This window comes from Molossus molossus, unplaced genomic scaffold (genome assembly GCF_014108415.1).
Source record: "Molossus molossus isolate mMolMol1 unplaced genomic scaffold, mMolMol1.p scaffold_m16_p_10, whole genome shotgun sequence".
Lineage (NCBI taxonomy): Eukaryota > Metazoa > Chordata > Mammalia > Chiroptera > Molossidae > Molossus > Molossus molossus.
The window spans coordinates 61,687,567-61,709,533 of NW_023425345.1; the positions used below are offsets into that span (position 1 = coordinate 61,687,567).

The 21,967-nt window shown below is 41.5% G+C and overlaps 1 protein-coding gene across 4 annotated transcripts in view; it reads right to left on the reverse strand.

Moving 5' to 3' along the window:
* Window positions 1-21,967, reverse strand: part of LGR5 (leucine rich repeat containing G protein-coupled receptor 5) — a 163,535-nt gene that overhangs the window by 98,424 nt on the left and 43,144 nt on the right. For all 4 annotated transcript variants that reach the window (XM_036251772.1, XM_036251768.1, XM_036251771.1 and 1 more), the window contains one exon: window positions 2,073-2,144. In XM_036251772.1, the coding sequence (XP_036107665.1) occupies window positions 2,073-2,144 (72 nt within the window). The remainder of the gene's footprint in view (window positions 1-2,072; window positions 2,145-21,967) is intronic.

Genomic DNA, 21,967 nt, shown 5'->3' on the forward strand with positions numbered 1-21,967 from the left:
TCAAGAACAGAATGAAAAAATGGAATGAACAGTTTTTAAAAGGTGTCCTCTATTACTGAAATTCTATGATTCCATGGTCAAGAGGTTTGATGGAGTTTCCAGAGATATAAAAAAAGACAATTTAGAAAAACAGCATTTTCAAATGGTAGTTCCCTCCCCTTCCCCTCCCCCCCTGACTTTTCTCAATTGCTTTTGAAAAACTGACCTTGGAAGAACATTAACATTGACCTCATGAAGAAAGAGGAGTTATTTTGAATAAGCTGGGTCACAGAGGGAGGAATTCTATTAAATAAAGTCCCTGGGGAAGTGAATTATTTATTGATTCAGTTTGTGGTATAAAATTGAGGTGCCCTTTTGCCATTTCATAGTATAAGGAAATTAAAGAGAAAAGGATAGAAAATGCATGTCTTAAAAATATGGGGATAAAGAGGACTAAGTGTGTATATTAATTATGAAGGGAGGATGAGAAGGATGTCAATAAAGAAATAACACTGATGTTTGAAATTTACTAAAATTAATCTTTAAAAATATTGGCCAATGTCAACTAAATTTGTTACTTTTTTTCAAGGCAGCTAAGTTGTACAAGAAACTTCTTTTACATATTTTGTTTTCTTATTAGTTCATTCTTTCATTCATCAGAAATGTATGATTTATTGCAAAGCAGCTGTGATGGAGACAGACATGATCCCAACCTTGATGAGGGTTAAATTTTAGTCACGAGAATGACCAGAGATAAAAGACATAAAAAGATTCTCCTGGACAAGCCATAGTGAAAATCCACTCATCAAATGAGTAAAACTTGCTGTACAGACTAGTAATCTAAGCTTCCCCAACAAACCCCTCCATAACAGTGTGGGCATATTTAGCTGATTTAAGTATTAAAACAATAGCATTGGTTAAAAACATAATGGTATGAAAATAAATATACAGGGTGTCCCAAAAAATGTATTCAGGGTGTCTGTAGATTCTATTACATTTTGAAAATTAAATGTATTTTAATAAACACTGGCTTTATAACTGCACTTTTTTCTGTATACATTTTTTTGGGGGGACATCCTATAGATAAACTAAAGGGGAGAAATGTGAGGATTTTATCCTCTTTGGGAAAAAAGACTGATGTAGTGTAAGTTGTTTGTGATGGAACATCCTTCCCACCTCCCATGGTGGATCTTGTGGTTCATCAACAATTTAAATTAGTCCCCAAACGTGACCCTGACTCTAGGATTTATTTTTTTTAAGTATTTTTGAAAGAGGAAATTGCCTAAACAATCCCTTTAATCAAAAGTCAGAGGGTTTACTCAGCGGATGGTCTTCATGAAGACAGTGAAGGTACTTCACTCCCTTCATCCCCATCACTCAAAAGGGTAAGAGGATCAAATGAATTTTTAAATGCAGATTTTCGGTTTATACAGTTCTTTTTCATCTTCTGGAAATTGATTACAAGACTTAATCAAGATTCCTCCGTGTATCATTAACCAGTTTGGCTTCCTCATTTTTTATTGTATTTTATTTTCATAGTGAGTTTGGGAGAGCTTGGTTTGAAGCCCATCGTGGATTTCACGATTTTCTGTCCAGGCCTGGAGGGAAGCTAAATTCAAACATAGGAAAATAGTAATTAAAAGTGATCAGGACAAAAAGCTTTGGTGCTATGAATTGGGAACTCCCTGGCACAAGGCAACCAGGCAGCAGTTTTGGTTTTGATTATAGCTTTACTTACTATTTTAATAAACATGAACCAGTATTCAAACTTTCAATATCCTGCTGCTTAACTATTTCCAAAGAGCCATCCAGCTCTTTTAAACAGTCTTTGTTTTAAAATTTTAATTTGTTTGGCCCTGTCTCACCTTAGAATGCCTTAGCCTCATGGTAAACTCTTTTATAAGTTGATTTCCAGAATCACAAGCAATTCTTTTATTTCCCCCTCCCAACTAAGTGCTTCCTCATGTGCCAAAATTGTTGGTGCTGACAGCTTTTCTGCCTTGTTTTATCTGGTTCCCACAGTAAGTATGAGAGACAAACACAAGAATGTGTCCAGCGTTGACTGGATGCACCATGACTACATTGGTACTTACAGCTCCTCTAGGAAGCGGAGACTGTGCAGAGGACTCGGGGGCAGCTGACTGATGTTGTTCATGCTGAGGTCTCTGGAGAGGAAAACAGACAGCGAGTGAGGAGCAGCGTATGCCACCACGGGGAAATCCAGCTGTTCAATTCACACATCTTCAAGCAGTAGAGCCAAATGAACTCATTCTTTTGCTTGACAAATGAATCGCTATTTTGCATCTTAAACATAGTCCTCTCCTCCCACCCCACCCCCCACCACCATGGACTATCAATTTAGAGACCCTAGAGGAGCTTATACAATCATTCAAAATGATGTAGGCCATTCATGGGCATGGTTGTAATTCTTCATGTTTAAATCTACGGAATAGGACAGCCAGGAAAGACATAACTCAGTGCTAGACATAACTCAACCTTGTGTCTTGCTTTACATTTTGTGACTAAGAGAAATGTCTTCACCGTGCAACTCTGGAAGTCCTGTTTCCCTGGGACCATAAGCACCTTGTAAAAACAAATGTTTTGATTCAAAGAAACTTAAAAAAACAAAACAAAACAAAACAAGACAAAAAGCCTATTCCCTCCTTCTAACATGTTCCTTTTACAGGTTCTCAGATTGCATTAAATAAGTGAAATGAACCATAAAACAAGGGTGTAATGTGATCCTACTCTGTAGCACACTTCCTGCTGGGCCTGCACAGTAGTTCCTGGCACAGGAAACAACAAGCCACTTTGGGCAGAACTCAATCAATTTTTGTTTTAAGCGAAACTCCATGTAATTAGATTTTATTCTGCTTTTACTTTTGTTGTTGTTGTTGTTTTTTACTGTGTCCCACATAATCCTACAGCATCACTGGGGTATGCTGTCTGCCTCTCAGCTCCCCACCAATGGACTGCTAGACAGATTTTAATCAAGACCAACTAAGACTTTATATAACAGTCAGCAAACCCAAAGATTCAGAACTAATGCTATATAATCTCAGACCAGATCTATACATTTTATCTTGCGATGATACAATGAGCTTCATATTTATTCTTTTTATATTGATTTAATTGGCATATAACATTGTATTAGCTGTGCAACATAATTTGATATATGTACATATTGTGAAATAATGACCACAATAAGATCAGTTACAATCCATTACCACACATAGTTACAATTTTTTTTTCTTGTGATGAGAACTTGTAAGATTCACTCTCATAGAAACTTTCGAATACACAGCACAGTATTTTCAACGAGCGTCATCATGCTGTATGTTACATCGCAGGAGTTATTTATCTTATAACTGAAAGTTTATGGCCTTTTTTTTTTATCCTCACCTGAGGACATTTTTTTTTTTTTTGCATTTATCTTCAGGTAGAGTGGGAGGGAGAGATGGAGGAAGAGAGAGAGAGAGAGAAACATTGACATGAGAGAGACACATCAAGTGGCTGCCACCCACACAACCCCAACTGGGGCCGGGGACAAACTGCAACTGAGGTACATGCCCTTAGCGGGAACCGAACCAGGGTCTCTCTGGTCTGTAGGCCGATGCTCTAACCACTGAGCCAAACAGGCCAGGGCTGGAAGTTTATGTCTTTTGACCACTTTCACCCATTTCACTGATGAGCTTTTAAAAAATTCTAAATTTTTTCTGTTATTGAAGTGGCCACCACATTCATTGCGCCTAACCGGTTGATTTCAGTATCAATAGCTTGGTTCCTTTATCAAACATTAACTTTTAATCAGTGGGGCTAAGAATTGAGGAATCATTCACTTTCTGTCTTTAAAAAATGACTAGTGGGAGCATTTTAGAATTTGCTTCCTGGCAATTGTCCTCAGATTTGGCTCAAATAAATTCTTATAAAAATAAAAATAAAAGGTCACTAGTATGTACAAGGAAGATAAAATATTTTGCTAAATGTTTTAGGGTGTGGTAAAAAAGCAGACTTATTCATTTTAACGTTGGTGAACAATAATATAGCTGAGTTAATGGCTATATTCTCAAGCTCAAACTAAACAATGCCCAAAACACGAACTAAAAATATTTCTATTGCCCGCGTTTTAAAAATCTGGATTTTTCTGGCATTGTCTAGATAAGAGAACCAAATAACTGATTAGCACTTTCCATTTCTTGTGTGCAGAGATTTCTCTGAAGTAGTCAAGTTGTTTAGTTCCCCGAACAGACCTGGATTAAATTAATCAGTGCCGTTTCTGGATTCCTCACCGCGACTATGTAATTTCTGCGAGGACTTGATATTTCTTAGGGATATTCGTTTATTTTTTTAAATTGATATCCCACTTACTTCCTAAAAAGGATCAAGGTGGTTTGCTTTCGGAGCATGTTTATTGGTGACTATGGCACTAGCCCAAACATCGAGACAGCGGGCGTGGAGAGCCCAGCTTCCTCCGACACGTTCCTGTGTGGTGTGCAAATCAGTCTGGGGCGAATCTCGTCGGTGTGCAGAGCGCTCCAACTAGAACCAGGAAAGCTACACGTTAAGGAGATCCGTAAGCACGCCACGTTATTTGTTACCAGATTTCAGGGACCTGGAAGCGACGCTCACCTCAGCCTCCCTCTCAGGCTTCCTTCCCCCTGAGCCCTGTGCCCTTCCGATGGGAGAGCCGAGGGCAGGCCGCTAGGGCTCAACGTCTCGGGCTTGATTTCAGGCCTCTCCATCCACTAGCTGCACCACCTCGGGAAAATCAACCTCCCTCTGCCAGCTTCCTCAGATTTATCTATTTATTTTTGTTCAGATAGAGTGGGAGGGGGAGAGAGAGAGAGAGAGAGAGAGAGAGAGAGAGAGAGAGAGGGAGATATCGACATGAAAGGGACACATCGACCCAACCAGGGCCTGGGGACAAACTGCAACCGAGGCACATGCCCTTAGCGGGAACTGAACCCGGGTCTCTGTGGGCCGCAGGCCGATGCTCCAACCACTGAGCCAAACCGGCCAGGGCTAGCTTCCTCAGATTTAAATCGAGGTGTCTCTACATTCATAGTTTAAAACCCTACGATCAGCTGTTTCTAATCAGAAGAAAGTGACTTAATTTTATTCTTAAAAAAGGAGAGTCCCCCCTTTGCCAAAAGGAATTCACAGCCTCTCCCTGCTACCTGACATTGGGGTTCCTCTCAGAAAATGAGCTCGCACTGCTAACCCGCAACCTTAGCATCTGTTTGCGCGCACGGGCTGTTTTCGTTTCCAGGCAGGAGGATGAGCGAGAGCAGGGAACCACCCCTAGTCCTGGCAATCTAAGGTAAAATGAAGCAGGCCTTTAAAACAGAGATTCACAGTGGGTAAGATAGAATGTAATTTGTTTGCAATCACTTTTTCCTTCTCTGTGTGCGAAAGACCAAGTTTTAAAAATGTCTAACTTGCTGAGGCCTTATATTGTTATAAAATAGTTAAAATTAATGATAGAAAGAGATAAAAACACAGATATACAAAATAGAAGCCTCGATATTTTAGGTGATTCAATAGAGATCGTTCAATTACTATAAAAGTTTCCAAACCTTTATTCTCAAATTCCTATCTGTTGTGAATCAGTAAGAAACAACTTGGACAGGGGGTCCTCAGGCCACTCTCGGTTCGCAATGCTCCTCCGGCCTTCATGTCAAGAGGGCGAGACATAAACGACTTGAGTAATTTAACTCCACTTTGAGTTAAAAACGATAGAATAAGAGCAACCTTTCTACTCTGTATAAAAATATCCTCATTCTGACGCTTGAATTATTTTTAAATCTTTCCTTTCATTTTCCTATAGTATTTGGTCTTTCTGACACCTGGAACACATATAATCTTAGCAACAAATGAGGGGGATCTTAAAATAATTTCCCAGCCTGAACGGTATTTACTTCTTAAACTATTATTTTTAAAAATGGCTCTATTGTGCACCATCTTTTGCCCATGATTCAGTTTCTCAAAATTAGTGAAGCAATAGAAAAGATTTCTTTAATTCCTTTCATCTTTTGCCAAGATGTTGAAATTAAATTTGAAGAACTGATCACTATGTAAAAAGATCTCAGAAAAAAATGGATGATTCATTGTGCCAAGATGGTTAATTATGTTAAACTATTCTGCCCTGTCTTACCCTGTTCTCATCTATGTGCTAATGACCACGTCTAGTCTAGAAAGGGGGCAGCAAAGTTCTATGGGAGGTGTTGACCATGTATTGGAACCACCTTAGGAGTTTTAAAAAATATGGATGCCTGGATACCACCCCCCAGAGTTTCTGAGTTAATCTGTCCAGTATGAGCCCCAGGACATTTATTTTTATTTTTAAAATTTTTATTTATTTATTTTTAACTAAATTTTTGGGGTGACACTGGCTAATACAATTATACAGATTTCAGGTGTACAATTCTATAATACATCATCTATATATTGTATTGTGTTCACCACCCCAAGTCTAGTTTCCTTCCATCACCATTTATTCCCCCTTTACCCTCTCCTACCTCTTCCCACCCCCCTTTCCCTCTGGTAATCACCACAGTATCGTCTGTCTATGGGCCCTGGGATTTTTAGAAGCTCTTCAGATAATCTGACTGTCCAGCCAAGGCTGAGAACCACTGCGCAGGAGCAACTGTACATTTCTAGATGAGTGTCCTGAGCTCTACAAGTCATTCAAAAATTAGGAGGCTTAAGATGATTGAAGATGCTGTTTCCTATGACAAGAGGGCTCCATGCAAGCAGAACATGTTTTTGTTGCTTGCAGCTCTATTATTTTTCCTTTGACAAATATTAATTGAGCATTAACTGTGGGTAGGTCTAGAAACACAGTGGAGAACAAATTCAAGTCATCTTCAACTTTTCCCTTTCTCACCGTCCCTCTGTCCATAAGGTGCCCAGTGTTAATTCTGCCACGGAGCTTGCCTCTGCATCTGGCCTCTCCATTCTTCTCGGCTGCTATGATCAGGTCCTTGTTATACTGATAACTGCTTACTCTGTCTCCTTATTCTAGATCATCTTCTACACCATGGCCAGAGAGATTGCCCTGAAAAGTTCATCTGATCGTCACTCCCCTCAAACCCACTGTTAGCTAACAGGAAAGACACCTCCTCAGATGAATGATTTGGAAAGGGCTCCTCCACTGGAGGTGTGTGTACACTACAGGAAAGATCTTTCTCCCACTGAAGCAGCCACAGAGTGGGGTGGATGCCTTGGTGAGCAGAGTTTGGCCTGGAGTTCAGCCCCCAAGGAGGAGCCCCTTCTCAGCTTGTACCCGTATGGGACTCCCCTGTCTGAGAACTTCTGCTGGGTCCAGGCCTCTTAGAGGAGCTAATGCCTTAACTTCGTAGGCTTCTCACGATCTGGTCTAATGTTTGTTTCCACCTTGATTTGCTGCCACTTGTCTCTGTGCAATGTGTGCTCCAGATGCACTGAAATCTGTGCTGTTCCTCTTTGCATCTCTCTGTCTTTACACGTGTGATTCTCTTTTTCTGGAATGTATTAGTCTCTGTTTGCAAATTACCTCTCCTGTGCTCCCTTTTGCTTCTCTCGCCCCATGAAAGATTTAGCTTACCAGACCCTTGTGTTTCTGACACAACCTCTTATCTTTCCAGCTTAGTTGTTCTCTATTTCAATCTCTAATCCTTTGATACTTCCAGTATCAAAGCCTTGTTTTAGCCTAAGAGCCTAGCTTAGATCATGCACTGATCACCTGGATCACTATCTCATCAACACATTCGACTCCCTCGTTCCCATCTTCTGTTTCACTCTCCTGGCAAAACCCCAGCTCTGGAAAAACACCATGATTCTCTTTCTCAGTTACTATCCCAGGGTACTGAGTGATACTAGAAAATAAAAACTCACAACTGTGAGATTAGTGACTATAAAATCATGGTCTTTTGGGACTCACAGCACTGCCACATAATCCTGTTACTTGTGATTGCTCAATTTATTCCCACAGGGACTGTTGCCAACCTTTACCACTCGCCTCCAACCTCTTCATCAACAGCCACTCCCATTACGGGACACCTTCCCTCTACCTCATGGAAATAAATGAATTCTTCAGACCACCAAACATGTTATAGGCCACATTTTTGTTCTCTTTTATCACCTGCTTATTATACTCATACTTTTCTCCTTGCTTGGCTTTGCTCCTAGATCCCATCCCCTCCAGGATGCTACAGCACTCCTTGAATAATCCCTTTGATTTCCTGTATTTTTTTCCAACCTCTTCTTCTCTTTCAATGTGTAAACATAGTTAAGTCTTTTTCGCGACTAAAACCAAAAGAAAGCAGGATCTTTCAATCCCATGTCTTCCTTTACCTGTTACCTAATCTTTCTCATTCCCTTTGGGGTTGTTTCTGATCTCCACTTCCCATTTCCTTTCCGACCATAACACACAAGCCCCCATCCCCACACTCCAATAAAACCGCTCTTGCCAAAGAAACAGCAGCCTCCATTCTGTCAAGTCTAATGAACACACGGTTTACTGGGCCTCTCTCCTCAGTAGATGCGCTCTTTCTGGAACTCTGTGCTCTGTTGTTTCCAAGTCATCATTCTCTCAGGATTCTTTTCATATTTTCCCAACCTTTCTACTTTATAGACTCCTCTGTGGAATTTTCTTGTATCTACTCCTTAAATGTCAGTGTTCTCTGGAGTTGTGCCCTTGGCCTAAGCTCTTCAATCTCTACCCTTTCTTCTTGGAGGCTATTACTTACTCTGAGGGGTTTAAGCATCACTTAGAGGCCCATAACCTTCTAAATCCATATTCCTAGTCTTAATCTCTCTCCTAAGCTTCAGAGTCATATAACTAACCCTCTGGATGTGTCCACTAAGCAATCTTACAGGAATGCATCATGTACAAAATAGAAAAAAAATATATTTTCTATTCCAAACATGTTTGTTTTTCTTAGAGCTGGTTTCTAGTTAATGTCACTATCATCTTCCAGTCAGAAGAGCCCAAATCTTAGATTCTATCCAAGCCTTTCCCCCATTTTTCATCATCTCTGCCTACCCCGTTTCTCTCTCCTTACTCCGCCCTGCTGCAGGCCCTCACCACCCTGTCCCAGCCACCGAGACTGCCTCCCAGCTCTGTGGTTGGCTGACCAGTCTAATCCTGTCAGTCCCACCTTCCAAATGGCAATGAGAACCAACTATTAAAAACATTCAGAATTAGCCAAGTCACCACCCTACTTAAAACCTTTCCAAATGAACTCCACATTTGTTAGTATTACATACAAACCCCATTGGGTTTCACACCAACTCTTTTTTTTTTTATCCCTACCGAGGACATTTTTCCATATTTTGTTCAGATAAAGTGGGAGGGAGGGAGGGAGGGGGGAGAGAGAGAGAGAGAGAGAGAGAGAGAGAGAGAGAGAGAAACATCGATGTGAAAGGGACACATCGAGTGGTCGCCACCCACACAACCCAGCCAGGTCCAGGGACAAACTGCAACCGAGGTACGTGCCCTTAGCGGGAACCGAACCCGGGTCTCTGGACCGTAGGCTGACACTCCAACCACTGAGCCAGACCGGCCAGGGCTAGCACACCAACTCTTAACCAGCCTGGCATATTGATTCTAATTCATCCTTCAAGATCTGAGGTAGGGTGTCATCTCCTCCAGGCAACCTTCTCTCACCTCTCCGGTCAATGTCAGTGACTTGCTCTCCGTCCTCCAGCATCACTGCACATATTTAACAGCATCATGTTGAAATATGTCTGTGTGTCTATTTCCCACTGCAGGCTGTACTCACGATCAGTGGCTTTCTTTTTTAATCACAGTACTTTTAGTGCCTAGCCAAGCCTGGCCATGTAGAAGATACTCGGGGAATATTGAACTGAACCCTCTTCGGCCTCCTTTCTGTGAGTGAGCAAATGATCTTACCCCTTTTTGGAAAAATCACGTTTCTCATCATATGGCTACACTGCTCCTAAGTGTGAAGTATATCATCCTTCTGGTATAAAACACTTTTGGAAACGAACCCACCTTTCACAGTGATTTCTGCTCACAATGCGAGTTGTGGTTTCTCTTTCGAGGCTGTCCTACTTGCTTTCTGTCCTGGGGATTCCTGAGTCTTACTCCTGGGAAGCGCCCCTTCTTCGCCCAAGCTCAAGCACTTCTACACTGCTGCTGTTGCTTCCTCCCACCCTTCTCTCCTCCTCCTCTTCTTTCTCCTCCACCTCTGCTTGCTTCTTCCTCCGCTTCCCTCTTCTGTCCTTCTGTGTTCCCTTTTCTGCTCCTTCTCCTGCTAAAACATCGTTCCTTGGGTTTGCATGGATTTGTCGGAGGGAAGCCTGCAGTAGGTACTTAGTCTGCCGTCTCAAAGCCCAGCCACACTGTCGACGTTTGAGACTTGGTACACCTATCAGTGAGCAAAAAAAGCTGTTTCTTATAGTGTGACTATTAAACAAATTAAGAAAACAACAAAAAATTGTTCTTTCATCTGTGCCGCAGTTGAAGACAAATATTTTCTTCTTTAGCAGCACACTGCAATTCCTATTTCTTCTAAGTCCAACCATTTGAAACTTGCCTTGGGAGATCCAGGCGCGTCTAGCTCTGTGCCAGACACCTTTGCTAACAATGGATCTAGGCTGGAGCCATTCCAGCCTTTTTAATTGATCACTTTTCAAATATGCTTCTGAAGATAAGCCGAGAACTTCAAAAGGAAAGGTACAGGCTTCAGGAGCACCTCATGATAATATGAATAATGTTGTTTCCAGGTACTTTTCTCATGTCATTGTTTTTAACTCGAAAACAATGTACCTTTGAAAAGGATTTTTTTACTGAAGTGTAACTAACATATATGGGGAAAATGAATAAATCTCAACTGGCCAGCCTAATAAATTTTCAGTGTCACCCTGGTACTCGAGAAATAGAACACTGCCGTCATCTCAGAAGCTCCCTCATGTCCCCCTCCTCTCACTACTTCCCCCAAAAGGAACTAGTCTGCTTACTTTTAATACATTATATTAAGTTTTGCTTAGTTTTGATCTTACTATAAATGGAATCATACAGTTTATAGATTTCTTTTAAGATTTTACTTTTAGCGTAGTTTTAGGTTCACAGGAAAATTGAGAAGAAGCTACAGATATTTCCTACACACTCCCTTCCCCACATGCGCCCAGCCTCCCCCCTCAGCAACATGGCCCACCAAAATGGTACATTTGTTACAACCGATGAACCTGTTGACACATTATAATCGCCCAAAGTCTATAGTTTACATTATCATTTACTTTTGGTGTTGTACATTCTATGGGTTTCGGCAAATGTATAATGACATGTATCCACTATTATAGTATCATAAAGAGTAATTTTCTTTAAAAAAAAAAATCTTTATTGCTTTTTAGAGAGAGATGGAGGTAGAAGGAGAGAGAGAAACATTGATCTTAGAGTGAAACATTGATAGGCTCCCTCCTGCAAGCCCTCTACTGGGGACTGAGCCCAAAACCTGGGCATGCCCCCTGACCAGGAATTGAAATGGCAACCTTTCAGTGCATGGATGACACCCAACCAACTGAGTCACACCACCCAGGGCGAGTATTTTCACTACCCTAAAAATGCTCTGTGTTCTGTTTATTCATCCCTCTCCTCTCCTATCATCCCTCCTGGCAATCACTGAACTTTGTAATGTCTCCATAGTTTTGCCTTTTTCCAGAGTGTCCTATACTTGGAATCATACAGTATGTAGCCTTTTCAAATATTTTTTTTCAGTTAGCAATACAGAGTATAGTTGTTTTTTAAAACTCATTATGTTTATGATATTTTCGCACGTGTAGTTCATAGCAGTAGTTTATTTCTTCTCAGTGTGATACAGTATCTCATTTTATTATTATAACAACATTTATCCATGAAACTGTTTGGTTAAATATTTAGGTTCTTTTCAGTTTGTGGTTATTATGAACAGTGCTGCTATAAACATTCTTACATATGTCTGTTGTTGAACAAATTATATGTGTGCATTTCTACTAGGTATATATCTAGGAGTGTAATTGCTGGGTCTTGGTGCATATACATTAAGCTTTACTATTAGATCCTGCCAAATGATTTTCTAAGGTGGTTAGATGGATTCATACTTCCACCAGTATTGCAAAAGAATTCCAATGGTTTGACATCCAGTTGTTTTCATTTGTTATCACCAAATTGGCATTATTTTTCATTTGAATTTTAGTCATTTTGGCTAAATTATCGTGGTATCTCATTGTGGTTTTAATTTGCATTTTCCTCACGTCTAATACAGTTGAGTATCTTTTCATTTGACTTTTGGCCACCAGCATTTTTAAAAAGTGCCAGAGGAATGTTTTGTCTTTTTTGATGACCTTCAAGGTGAAAGTAAAACTTACTTGTAACCAATGGAACTATACATTGATACGTAAAGGACAAGCTAATAATGCTCTTGCTCTTTTGCTCATGTCATTATTCTTCCTGAGGTTTCGAAGGTATTCTTTGAAATAGCTGGTAGCATAATAATTAAGAGGGTGTATCCTGGAACTATTCAGCCGTAGTTTGAGTCCTGGCTTTGCTATTTCCGAGCTGAACATTCAGCAAGTTATTTAACATCTCTGTGCCCCAGTTACGTAATCTGTGAAATGGAGATGATAGTAACAGTATCTGTGTTTTGGGATTGTGAGAAATAAGTGAGCTAATCTATGTAAAGCACTATGGATTTTACTATCATCATTATTATAATGGAAACTCTTAGTGTTTTTACAAATTGAAACTATTACTTGTACAAACATAAGAAGAGTAGAGAAATGTTAGCTAATGGATGCTTATGATTATCTTAAAAAATTAAAATTTTTACAGGATAATTTTTTAAATGTTTAGAGACATTATGTTCTACTGGTCCCTTTACTTTGTGAATAATTTTTTTAATGGAAACTTTGAAAGACAGAACCTCAAAACAAAGCTCATTTGAAAAAAATTACAGTGTCATTCTCATCTCATAGATGGAAATTGTTAATGTGACTGGGCACTTATCTGCCTTATTATAGTAAGAAAAGAGATGGATGTAGCTATTTGGGGGAGATCACTTATCTAAAAATCTTATGTGCTTGGAACACACTCTAAAATAGAGAAATAAGCAAGCAGACAACAAAACAAAAAACGACTACAACAAACCAAACCCTTTTGGAAAAGTCAGAATCAAAAAAGCTCACGAAGTTAGTCATGAATATTTATGTACTTTTCTCAGAGGAAAAGGTCCCAATCAGAGGAGAATTGTTTTGTATTTAGGCAATCTTGGTGGGTTTTTTGTTTTGTTTTGTTTTGAAAGCCATAGCAACAAGTTACCAGTGTGGGGAAGACTCAACAGAGCTGTTAATGACGTGGGAATGCAGATGGAAGAACTACAATAATAATAATAAATAATAATAATAACATCATTATAGAAAGCAGAGGTCTTTGATGATTTTATGGATATTTCAAAAGCTTTCAACAAATTTGGAACCAATTCCTTTTCCACACCTCCTGTCCCCCAAGATGATAGCACTTTATATCTTCTAGAGAACTATTTGATCACCAAAAATCATCAGAAAAGTTGAAGTATCTAGGAATACCACAGGGTTCTACCTCTTCTGCCTTCTTCTATTTTCTGTGAACAATTTCTAGCCTTGAATGTGCACCCGTGCTACCGATCTGTTTCTAAAAAGGAAACCGATCGGCTTCCTTTCTAGCTTCTCCATGTGGTTAATTGGCCAGTTACCTAAAATGCAAAACACTTTAAACTGAACTCATTTTTTACTTCAAAATCACAACTGCGCTACAGCACAACCATGATTCAGAATCACCTGAAATCGAGCTGAATGGAAGTCCTACAGCTACGAAATTAAAGTAGCAGCCACATCGAGACTGGTAGGAGGGGCGGAGAGGTGGATGGGCTGGTCCCACACCCACGTGTGGTGGATAAAAATCAGGAGGGACACCACGGCTGGGAAGGTCCTCCCTGAGGAGTGAGGGATCCCCATCCTACACCAGGCGCCCAGCTCAGTGTTCCAGTGCCAGGAAGAGAAGTCCTCATAACTTCTGGCTGGAAAAACCAGTGGGAACTGAGGCTGAGGGAGGCTGAGGCTTCTAGAGCCCCAGGCAGCTGCTCTTAAAGGGCCCGCACATGGATTTACTACTCAGACTTGCTCCCTTTAAGCTAGAAGGGGAGACAGTTTGAAAGGCACCAAAGACATAAAGGGAATAACTGAGTTGTTTGGCATCAGGGCAAGAGCTGGAGAGGCAGCTTTCTCTTAGACAATGCGCTAGTGGAGGCCTTTGTTCCTTTGGTGAGCCCTTCCCCAGGATGGCAGACGGCCACCATATCTGGGATTCCAGCAACCTGGCTCACACTGTTGACCTGCCCTGGTGATTCCCTGAGGCCCTGCCCCACCCAACCTTCGAGCCACCCAAGCTGTTTCCAGTGGCCTTACCATAGAATTGGCTTGTCTTGGATCCTGCTTCAGATTTTCCTAAAATCTCTCAAACAAGCAGCATCTGGTCTCAGCGGACCTCATACCTCTCGTTAAGTGGACCCAGGCCTGGCTCTAGAAGCAGCCAGCCTTGGTTCACAGCTTGGCTTTTCCTAGGCACCTCCAAGCCCAGCACAAGAAGCATCCATCTGCAGATTGCTTTGCAGCTTATGTCGGGTGGCCCCGGGTAGAACACAGGCAGTGCCTGACCTTGCCCCAGAGCCAGCACACCCAGTGGACAGTTTCAGACCACACTGAAGCACCACCACACAACCACCTCCACAAGTGACATACTCAATGAGTGGACTCAGTGGGTACCAGAGCCCTGCTGAAGTAAGTCTTGCTCTGTGTGGTGGCCATCCAAGGGAGTCAGAGGCCAGTGGTCAGTGGGTATAGCCAGTCCTTGCAAATGATCAGCCTGAGTAAATCCCTCTGATTGATGAGCCAACAGCAATCAAGAGTCAATTACAACAGAAGGGTATACAGTTCACACTAGGGGTGCACCTCGAGGGCCCAGCTGGGGTGATCAGGGAGGTTGTGCCACTGGATTCTACAGGACACCTACAATAATAGGCCACCCTACGAAGCCTAGGAGACATAGCAACTCTACCTAATATATAGAAACAATCACAGGGAAGCAGACAAAATGAGGGGACAAAGAAACATGTCCCAAATGAAAGAAAAGAACAAAACTCCAGGAAAAGAACTAAACAAAATAGAGACAAGCAATCAATCAGATACAGAGTTCAAAACACTGGTTATAGGGTTGCTCAAGGAACTTAGTGAGACATTCAAGGAACTTAGTGACACCTTCAAGGAACTTAAGGAGACCTATAACAAACTTAGAACATCAACAACATCAAAAAGGACCAGTCAGAAATGAAGGATGCACTAACTGAAATGAAGACTAATTTACAAGGAATCAATAGTAGAGTAGGTAAAGCCAAGAAGCAAACCATCAATTTGGAATATAAGGAAGCAAAAAACACCCAATCAGAATAGCAAAGAGAAAAAAGAATCCAAAAAAATGAAGATAGTGTAAGGAGCCTCTGGGACAACTTCAAGCATGTGAACATTGACATCATAGGGGTGCCAGAAGGAGAAGAGGGAGAGCAAGAAATTGAAAACCTATTTGAAACAATATTGACAGAAAACTTCTCTAACTTGGTGAAGGAAACAGATACACAAGTCCAGGAAGCACAGAGAGTCCCAAATAAGATGAACCCAAAGAGGTCCACCCCAAGACACATCATCATCAAAATGCAAAAGATTAAAGACAAAGAGAGAATCTTAAAGGCAGCAAGAGAAAAGCAGTTTGTTACCTACAAAGGAGCTCCCATAAGACTGTTAGCCAAGTTCTGAAAAGAAACTTTGCAGGCCAGAAAGGAGAGGCAAGAGATATTCAAGGTGATGAAAAGCAATGACCTACAACCAAGATTACTCTATCCTGCAAAGCTATCATTTAGAATTGATGGACATATCAAGAGTTTCCCAGACAAGAAAAAGCTAAAGTTTATCACCACCAAACCAGCATTATATGAAATGTTGAAGGGTCCTCTTGAAGGAAAAGAAAAACAAAAATATGAACAATAACATGGCAATTAATACATACCTATCAACAATTGAATCTACAAACACAATGAGCATGCAGAACAGGAACAGACTCATAGATACAGAGAACTTTTTGTTGTTTGCCAGATGGGCAGGGGCTGGGAGGATGGGTGAAAAAGATGAAGGAATTAAGAAGTATAAATTGGTTGTTAGACTGATGAACCTCAAAGAGAAGGGGGAGAAGGAGGGCAGGATGAGATAAACCAAAGAACTTCTTTGCATATATGTATAACCAATGGACACTGACAATAGTGTGGGGAAGGCAGGAGGGGGGCAGGATTGGAGAGGAGAGGGCAATGGGTCAAAAAAGGGGGGACATCTGTAATACATTCAACAATATAGATGAGTTTAAATAAGTAAACCGAACTCATTTTCTCTTTTCCCCAACCAACTTTTCCCTGTGTTTCCTCATCCTGATTAATGCATTGCCATTCTTTCATTCAACCAAGCTAGAAACTTAGTGTTTTATTTATTTATATATTTATTTTTACATTATTCGATCATTCATCTCCACTATCCTCTAAATGGTCATTAGTCCTATTGATTATATCTCTGCAATGTTTCTTGAATAATAATAACTAACATTTTTTTTTTTATTCCTCACCTGAGGATACTTTTCTATTTATCATCAGATAAAGTGGGAAGGAGGGAGGGAGAGGGAGACAGAGAGAAACATCAATGTGATAGAGCCACAATGACTGGCTACCTCTTGCACAACCTGACCAGGGCCGGGGATGAACTGCAACCGGGGTATGTGCCCTTGACCTGAATAGAACCCATGACTCATTGGTCCGCTGGCTGACGCTCTAATCGCTGAGTCAAACTGGCCAGGGCTAATAATAACTAACATTTATCTGTGCCAAACAATTATAACTAACATTTATCTGACACACACACACACACACACACACACACACACTCTGACACAATCTAATGAATCTTCAGATAACAACCCACTTTATAGATAAAGGAACAGAGACACATAAAGCTTGAGCTTTCCCAGCGTGACACTAGTAGTAAGTGGCAGAGCCAGCGTCTGAACCAGGTCTGTCTGACTCCAAAGTCAATGGGATCAGCCACTATACAGCTATACTCTATACTGGAGTCCATGCTTTTATTTCCAGTTTTTGCTTTTATAGCTTAAGTTTAGTTCTTAATATTTGCTTGACATTTTACACTCCCAAGAAGTACCATGCATGTAAGGAGGCGCCTCAGGGCAAGTCTCTCCACTTCTCTGAACCTGTTCACACCTTTGTGGCATCTCTGGCATCTCTTACATCATGGCCATTCCCTTTGGAGTGACTCTATTTGGACCACCTTTCTAGACCATCTACTCTATTTCCATTCAGCCTTCGGGCATCAACTTTTGGGTTCTGCTTAGCTCCACGGTCTATATGGTCCATTTCTTTCCTTTCCCCAGATTCCAGAATCCCAGTCGAAACCTTGGGCTTCTCACTCATGTCAGAGGGGAGATAAAGCAATTGCAATGAGTTCTTAATGGTCCTCTCTGTCTTCATTCTCTCCTCTTTCCCAGTCCCATCGAGTTATCTTACTTTTTTTCCCAAAAAGATAAAAGAGCTATTATTTTATTTTGTGTTTCCTTTTTTTTTATTTAACAATAACTTCATTTTTTTTCGGTTTAGAACTTGAAAGTTTACAAAGCACATTCATACCCACACATTCTTCCCAATTTGTCTTAGAAATGCAGAAATGTCAGAACATAATTTACACTATATTTCCAAAAAGTTGCTTTGAAACCAGTCAAAAACTGTTTTCCTGTGTGATATGTGAACATGGGTATTTGCAGAGCCCTAACTAAGACTGTGCTATAATTCACAGTACTACTGTTCACTTGAGTAACATATTCTGATTTTCCTTATGCTTAAAAACAAAACAACTGGCTTTGGAACTAGGACAGAGTTTCTCAACCTTGAAGCTACTGACATTTGGGACCGGATGAGCTGTCCTGTGGACTGTAGGGTGTTGAACAGTGTCCCCGGCTTTCCCCACTAGATGCCAGTAGCCCCTCTCCCCACCAAGTTGTGACAACCAAGAACTTTTCTAGACTGTTATGGGCTGAACTGTACCTATATACTTCCCAAAACAATTCATATGTTGAAGTCCTAACCCTCAATAACTCAGAATGTGGTTGTATTTGGAGATAGGGTCTTTAAAGAGGCAATGAATTAAAAATGAGTTCATTAGAGTGCCCTACTCTGATATGACTGGTCTCCTTATGAGAAGAGGACATTTGGACATAGGTAAGGATAAGAGAAGGCCAGGCAAAGACACAGGGATAAGACAACCCTCTACAAACCTAGGAGACAGGCTTCAGAAAAAACCAACTATGCTGACACCTTGATCTCGGAAGGCTAGCTTCCAGAACTGTGATAAATGGCTGTTATTTAAGCCACCCAGTCTGCGGTGCTTTGTTATGGCTGCCCTAGCAAACTAATGCACAGACATTGCCAAATAAATATCCCATAGGGTCAGATCGCCCCTGGTTGAGCATCACTGAGCTAGTACCCATGAATTACACACAGGAAACTATTAATTTTGCCTTTTGTGATGACAGAAGAAGTAATTTCCAATGATTTTTTTTTCTTCAAAAGAGGGAATTGAGAAGGACCTTCACTCCACACTCTTCTTTCACACCATAAATGCCTTTTAGCCGATAATTTCATTGCTTCATTATTGGGTGATGACAACATAAAATAAAAGGCAGAGTACCCGGCCCGTGTGGCTCAGTGGTTGATCATTGACCCATGCACCAAGAGGTTGCTGGTTCGACTCCTGGTCAGGGCACATGCCCAGGTTGTGGGCCCGATCCCCAGTGGGGGGCATGCAGGAGGCAGCCAATTGGTGTTCTCTCTCATCGATGTTTCTATCTCTCTTTCTCCCTCTCACTTCCTCTCTCTCTAAAATCAATAAAAACAAAAACAGAAAAGGCAGAGTAGAGGCTTTAAGATGTAGTGCTTACATGATCCAGGGAGAGACTGCACCGTGTCATTGACTCTCCTAAATAATCCTGGGCCTGTGGCTGTGCTTAATGGTTCCATGATAATTATCCAGAAAAGACCCACAAGGCAATATTTCAAAGAAAATCTTCCAAAGTTTTCATTAAAGGAGCTAGATCTATTTTAGTTCACTCAGGCATACATTCCCATTGTGTTCCCTGCCCTGTGCAATAAGCAAGATGCTGAAATATCTCGCAGTTAACATGGTGTGACTATGGGACCCTTTCATGCCAACAGGTTGAAATCTTTCTCTCCCATGCACATTCCATCTAGTATCCTGAAGCCCATGCGAAGGCACTGAGTTGTTATTCAAAAAGGTGAATCTGATCATCACCCTACCCTGTCCCATGGGTTCAAAAGGCTTTTGCTGGTTGCCCATCATCTCCAGAATGGAGCCCAGATGTTGTTATCCAGCTGTGTGGTGAGGAGAGGAAAATAGGTTAGAGATTTGGAAAAGAGGCCAGGGTCTCAGATGACGGTTCTGCCACTATGTTGCTGTTAGAACTTCTCACTTTAATGCTTGTGTGGCCTGAACTTCTAAGGCTATACTGGAACACCTATTTCATGATGCCACGGTGAGGGTTAAATGAGATAATGTAGGTGCAGGCCCATAGCTCAGTGTCTGACGCTGGAAAGGGCTTCGCCAGTTGTTGACTAAGTTCCTATGGTCCAGTCCTAATTCAATGGATTAGGTTCACCTCTCTCTAAACCTTTCCAAACAGTCTATATTCCAGTCACAACAAACTGCCTTTGATTCTTTCAATGTGTCCTGCGGTTTGCCTCTGAGGCTGACACGGGAAGTGTATTTCCGATGAACTTTCTGTGCAGGGAAGGGATGTGGAGGAGCCGTGTCCTGTGGTTTCCTGCTCCCAGGCTCTGCCGGAGCTGTGCAGGCGAGTGAAGCTACATGTCAAGTGCCTGGCACAAGGCCCCGTCCAGAGGAAGCAGTCATCATCCCCTCCTCGTCACATCTGCCGGCCTAGGCCCCACTCAGTCCCCATTCCTGAGTGCTCTCCCGCTTCCTGCTTCCACTCCTGGCCCCGTACGGATGCTCCACATGGCAGCCAAACACAGCTTTCGAACAGCATTAGATCATTCCCTAGCGCGGCCTGCAATCCTGCAATGGATTCCTGTTTCCTCTTAGGTTAAATGCAAATGCCTCGGTGTGGCTGACAGGCCCTGACCGACCAGACGCCCCCTGACCCTCTGTGCTCACCCGGATGCACAGTCCCTGGCTCAGAGGTGAGCCCTGCACCCCCACAGTCCCTCCTGCACCCCAAGTGCTTTCCCTCCTTGGGCCTTTCTCTGCCTTTACCCACGCCCACGGCAGTCCCCTGCACCTCACCCTCCCTTCCAAAGGCTGGCTCTTCTTTATTCTTAAAGATCACTTTTTCAGATACATTCCCTTGAACTTCCAATCCAGAATGGGTCTCTCCCCACTTCTCCTTGTTCTTCCTGCCTCCCCCAACCCCTTCCCTCCACACTCCTCACCTCAACTTCCCACCACCTTTCTTTTCATTTAGAACCGTCTGTGGCCACATCTTCACCTCTGTCCTGTCCCCTCCCTTGGCCATGAGGACGGGGGATGCGAACTCACCAGCTCTCCGCACAGCGTCTGGCACGTGGTTGACAACAGTACAGACTTCTGTTGCGTGACTGCCCCGCTGAACGAATGCTACATTCTCTGACATTATTCCCTTCCTTTCTTATTTCTGTGAAGATGACTTTTTACTCAGTATGTTTTGTGGGTCTCAGAGGATAGTATAGAAAGCAGGTGAAAGAATACTGTGTCTTCCTTGTGTTTCCTTTAAACATTGGCTAAAGTGTACTTTTAAAAAGAACTCTACTATGGATGCTAACCTATCAAAAGTATATTAATGAATAGAAAAAAATAAAAAAGGACCCAATAAATCTCATCGACTGGTTTTTGAGTTAGTGTCTTGTTGAATGTGGAAGATGTAGAAACATGACTGTTTCAAAATTAAATAAAGAGGGCATGGACCCTATTCTTATTTCGCTATTAAGTAGCATGTGGCCTGCTTGGATACCGAAACTTCTCCCTACATCAACTCCTTTCTCTCACTAAATGGAAGAATCTTTACTGTTCTTACCTCAGTGGTATGGGGAATGTGAACGTGATATTTCTAAAGCATATTCGGAGATCCTTTGAAGTCCCTACAGTATACTTAATGAGCTCTTGGTATTTTTGCAATGCTTTCAAGCATTTTACGCTCAAAACAAAGTAGTAAAAACAGAAATGTAATCATCCAAAAGAACAAAAGCTACAAGATAGACCCTGAATTGAATTCAATTACCCACGAGTTTGATTTAAACATCCTTGTCTTTAAACTAAAATAACCCCACAAACACTGGCTTGCACTGGAAAGAGAGAGACCCCACATTTCTCCATGTTGCAGCGGCACTCTTTGGTTATGCTACGGAAATACTTTTCCAGCTTAATGTTTGTCTGCATTTCAGTCTGGGCTGACAGACTAACTCTGAAGAGAGAGAAACTATTCCATTTCAGAGAAACTGATTTTTCATTCAGTTTAACCAAGTTTCCAGTAGAGGGAGCAGAGTCAACAATGAAAGAGATTTTTAAAACTCAGAGGCTCAACAGTGAAAAGACCAAATGCTGAACTGATTTGAGGAATACGTACTTTTAGGTACCAATAGCATGGTTTATCTATTCATCTTCCAAATTATTGCTGTCACAAAGGCATTTGTTTGCCTTTTCTTAACATCTGCCAGGAAACATTCATTTCTATGCTTATGAGTGTCTCAAGAGCCAATATGTCACTGATGCACCTTTAAAATCAACCAGAGGAGTAATCATTCATTGTTATTGGTTAATGAGTTACAAACCTTAAGGAAATGCAAGAAAAGTATAACATTTA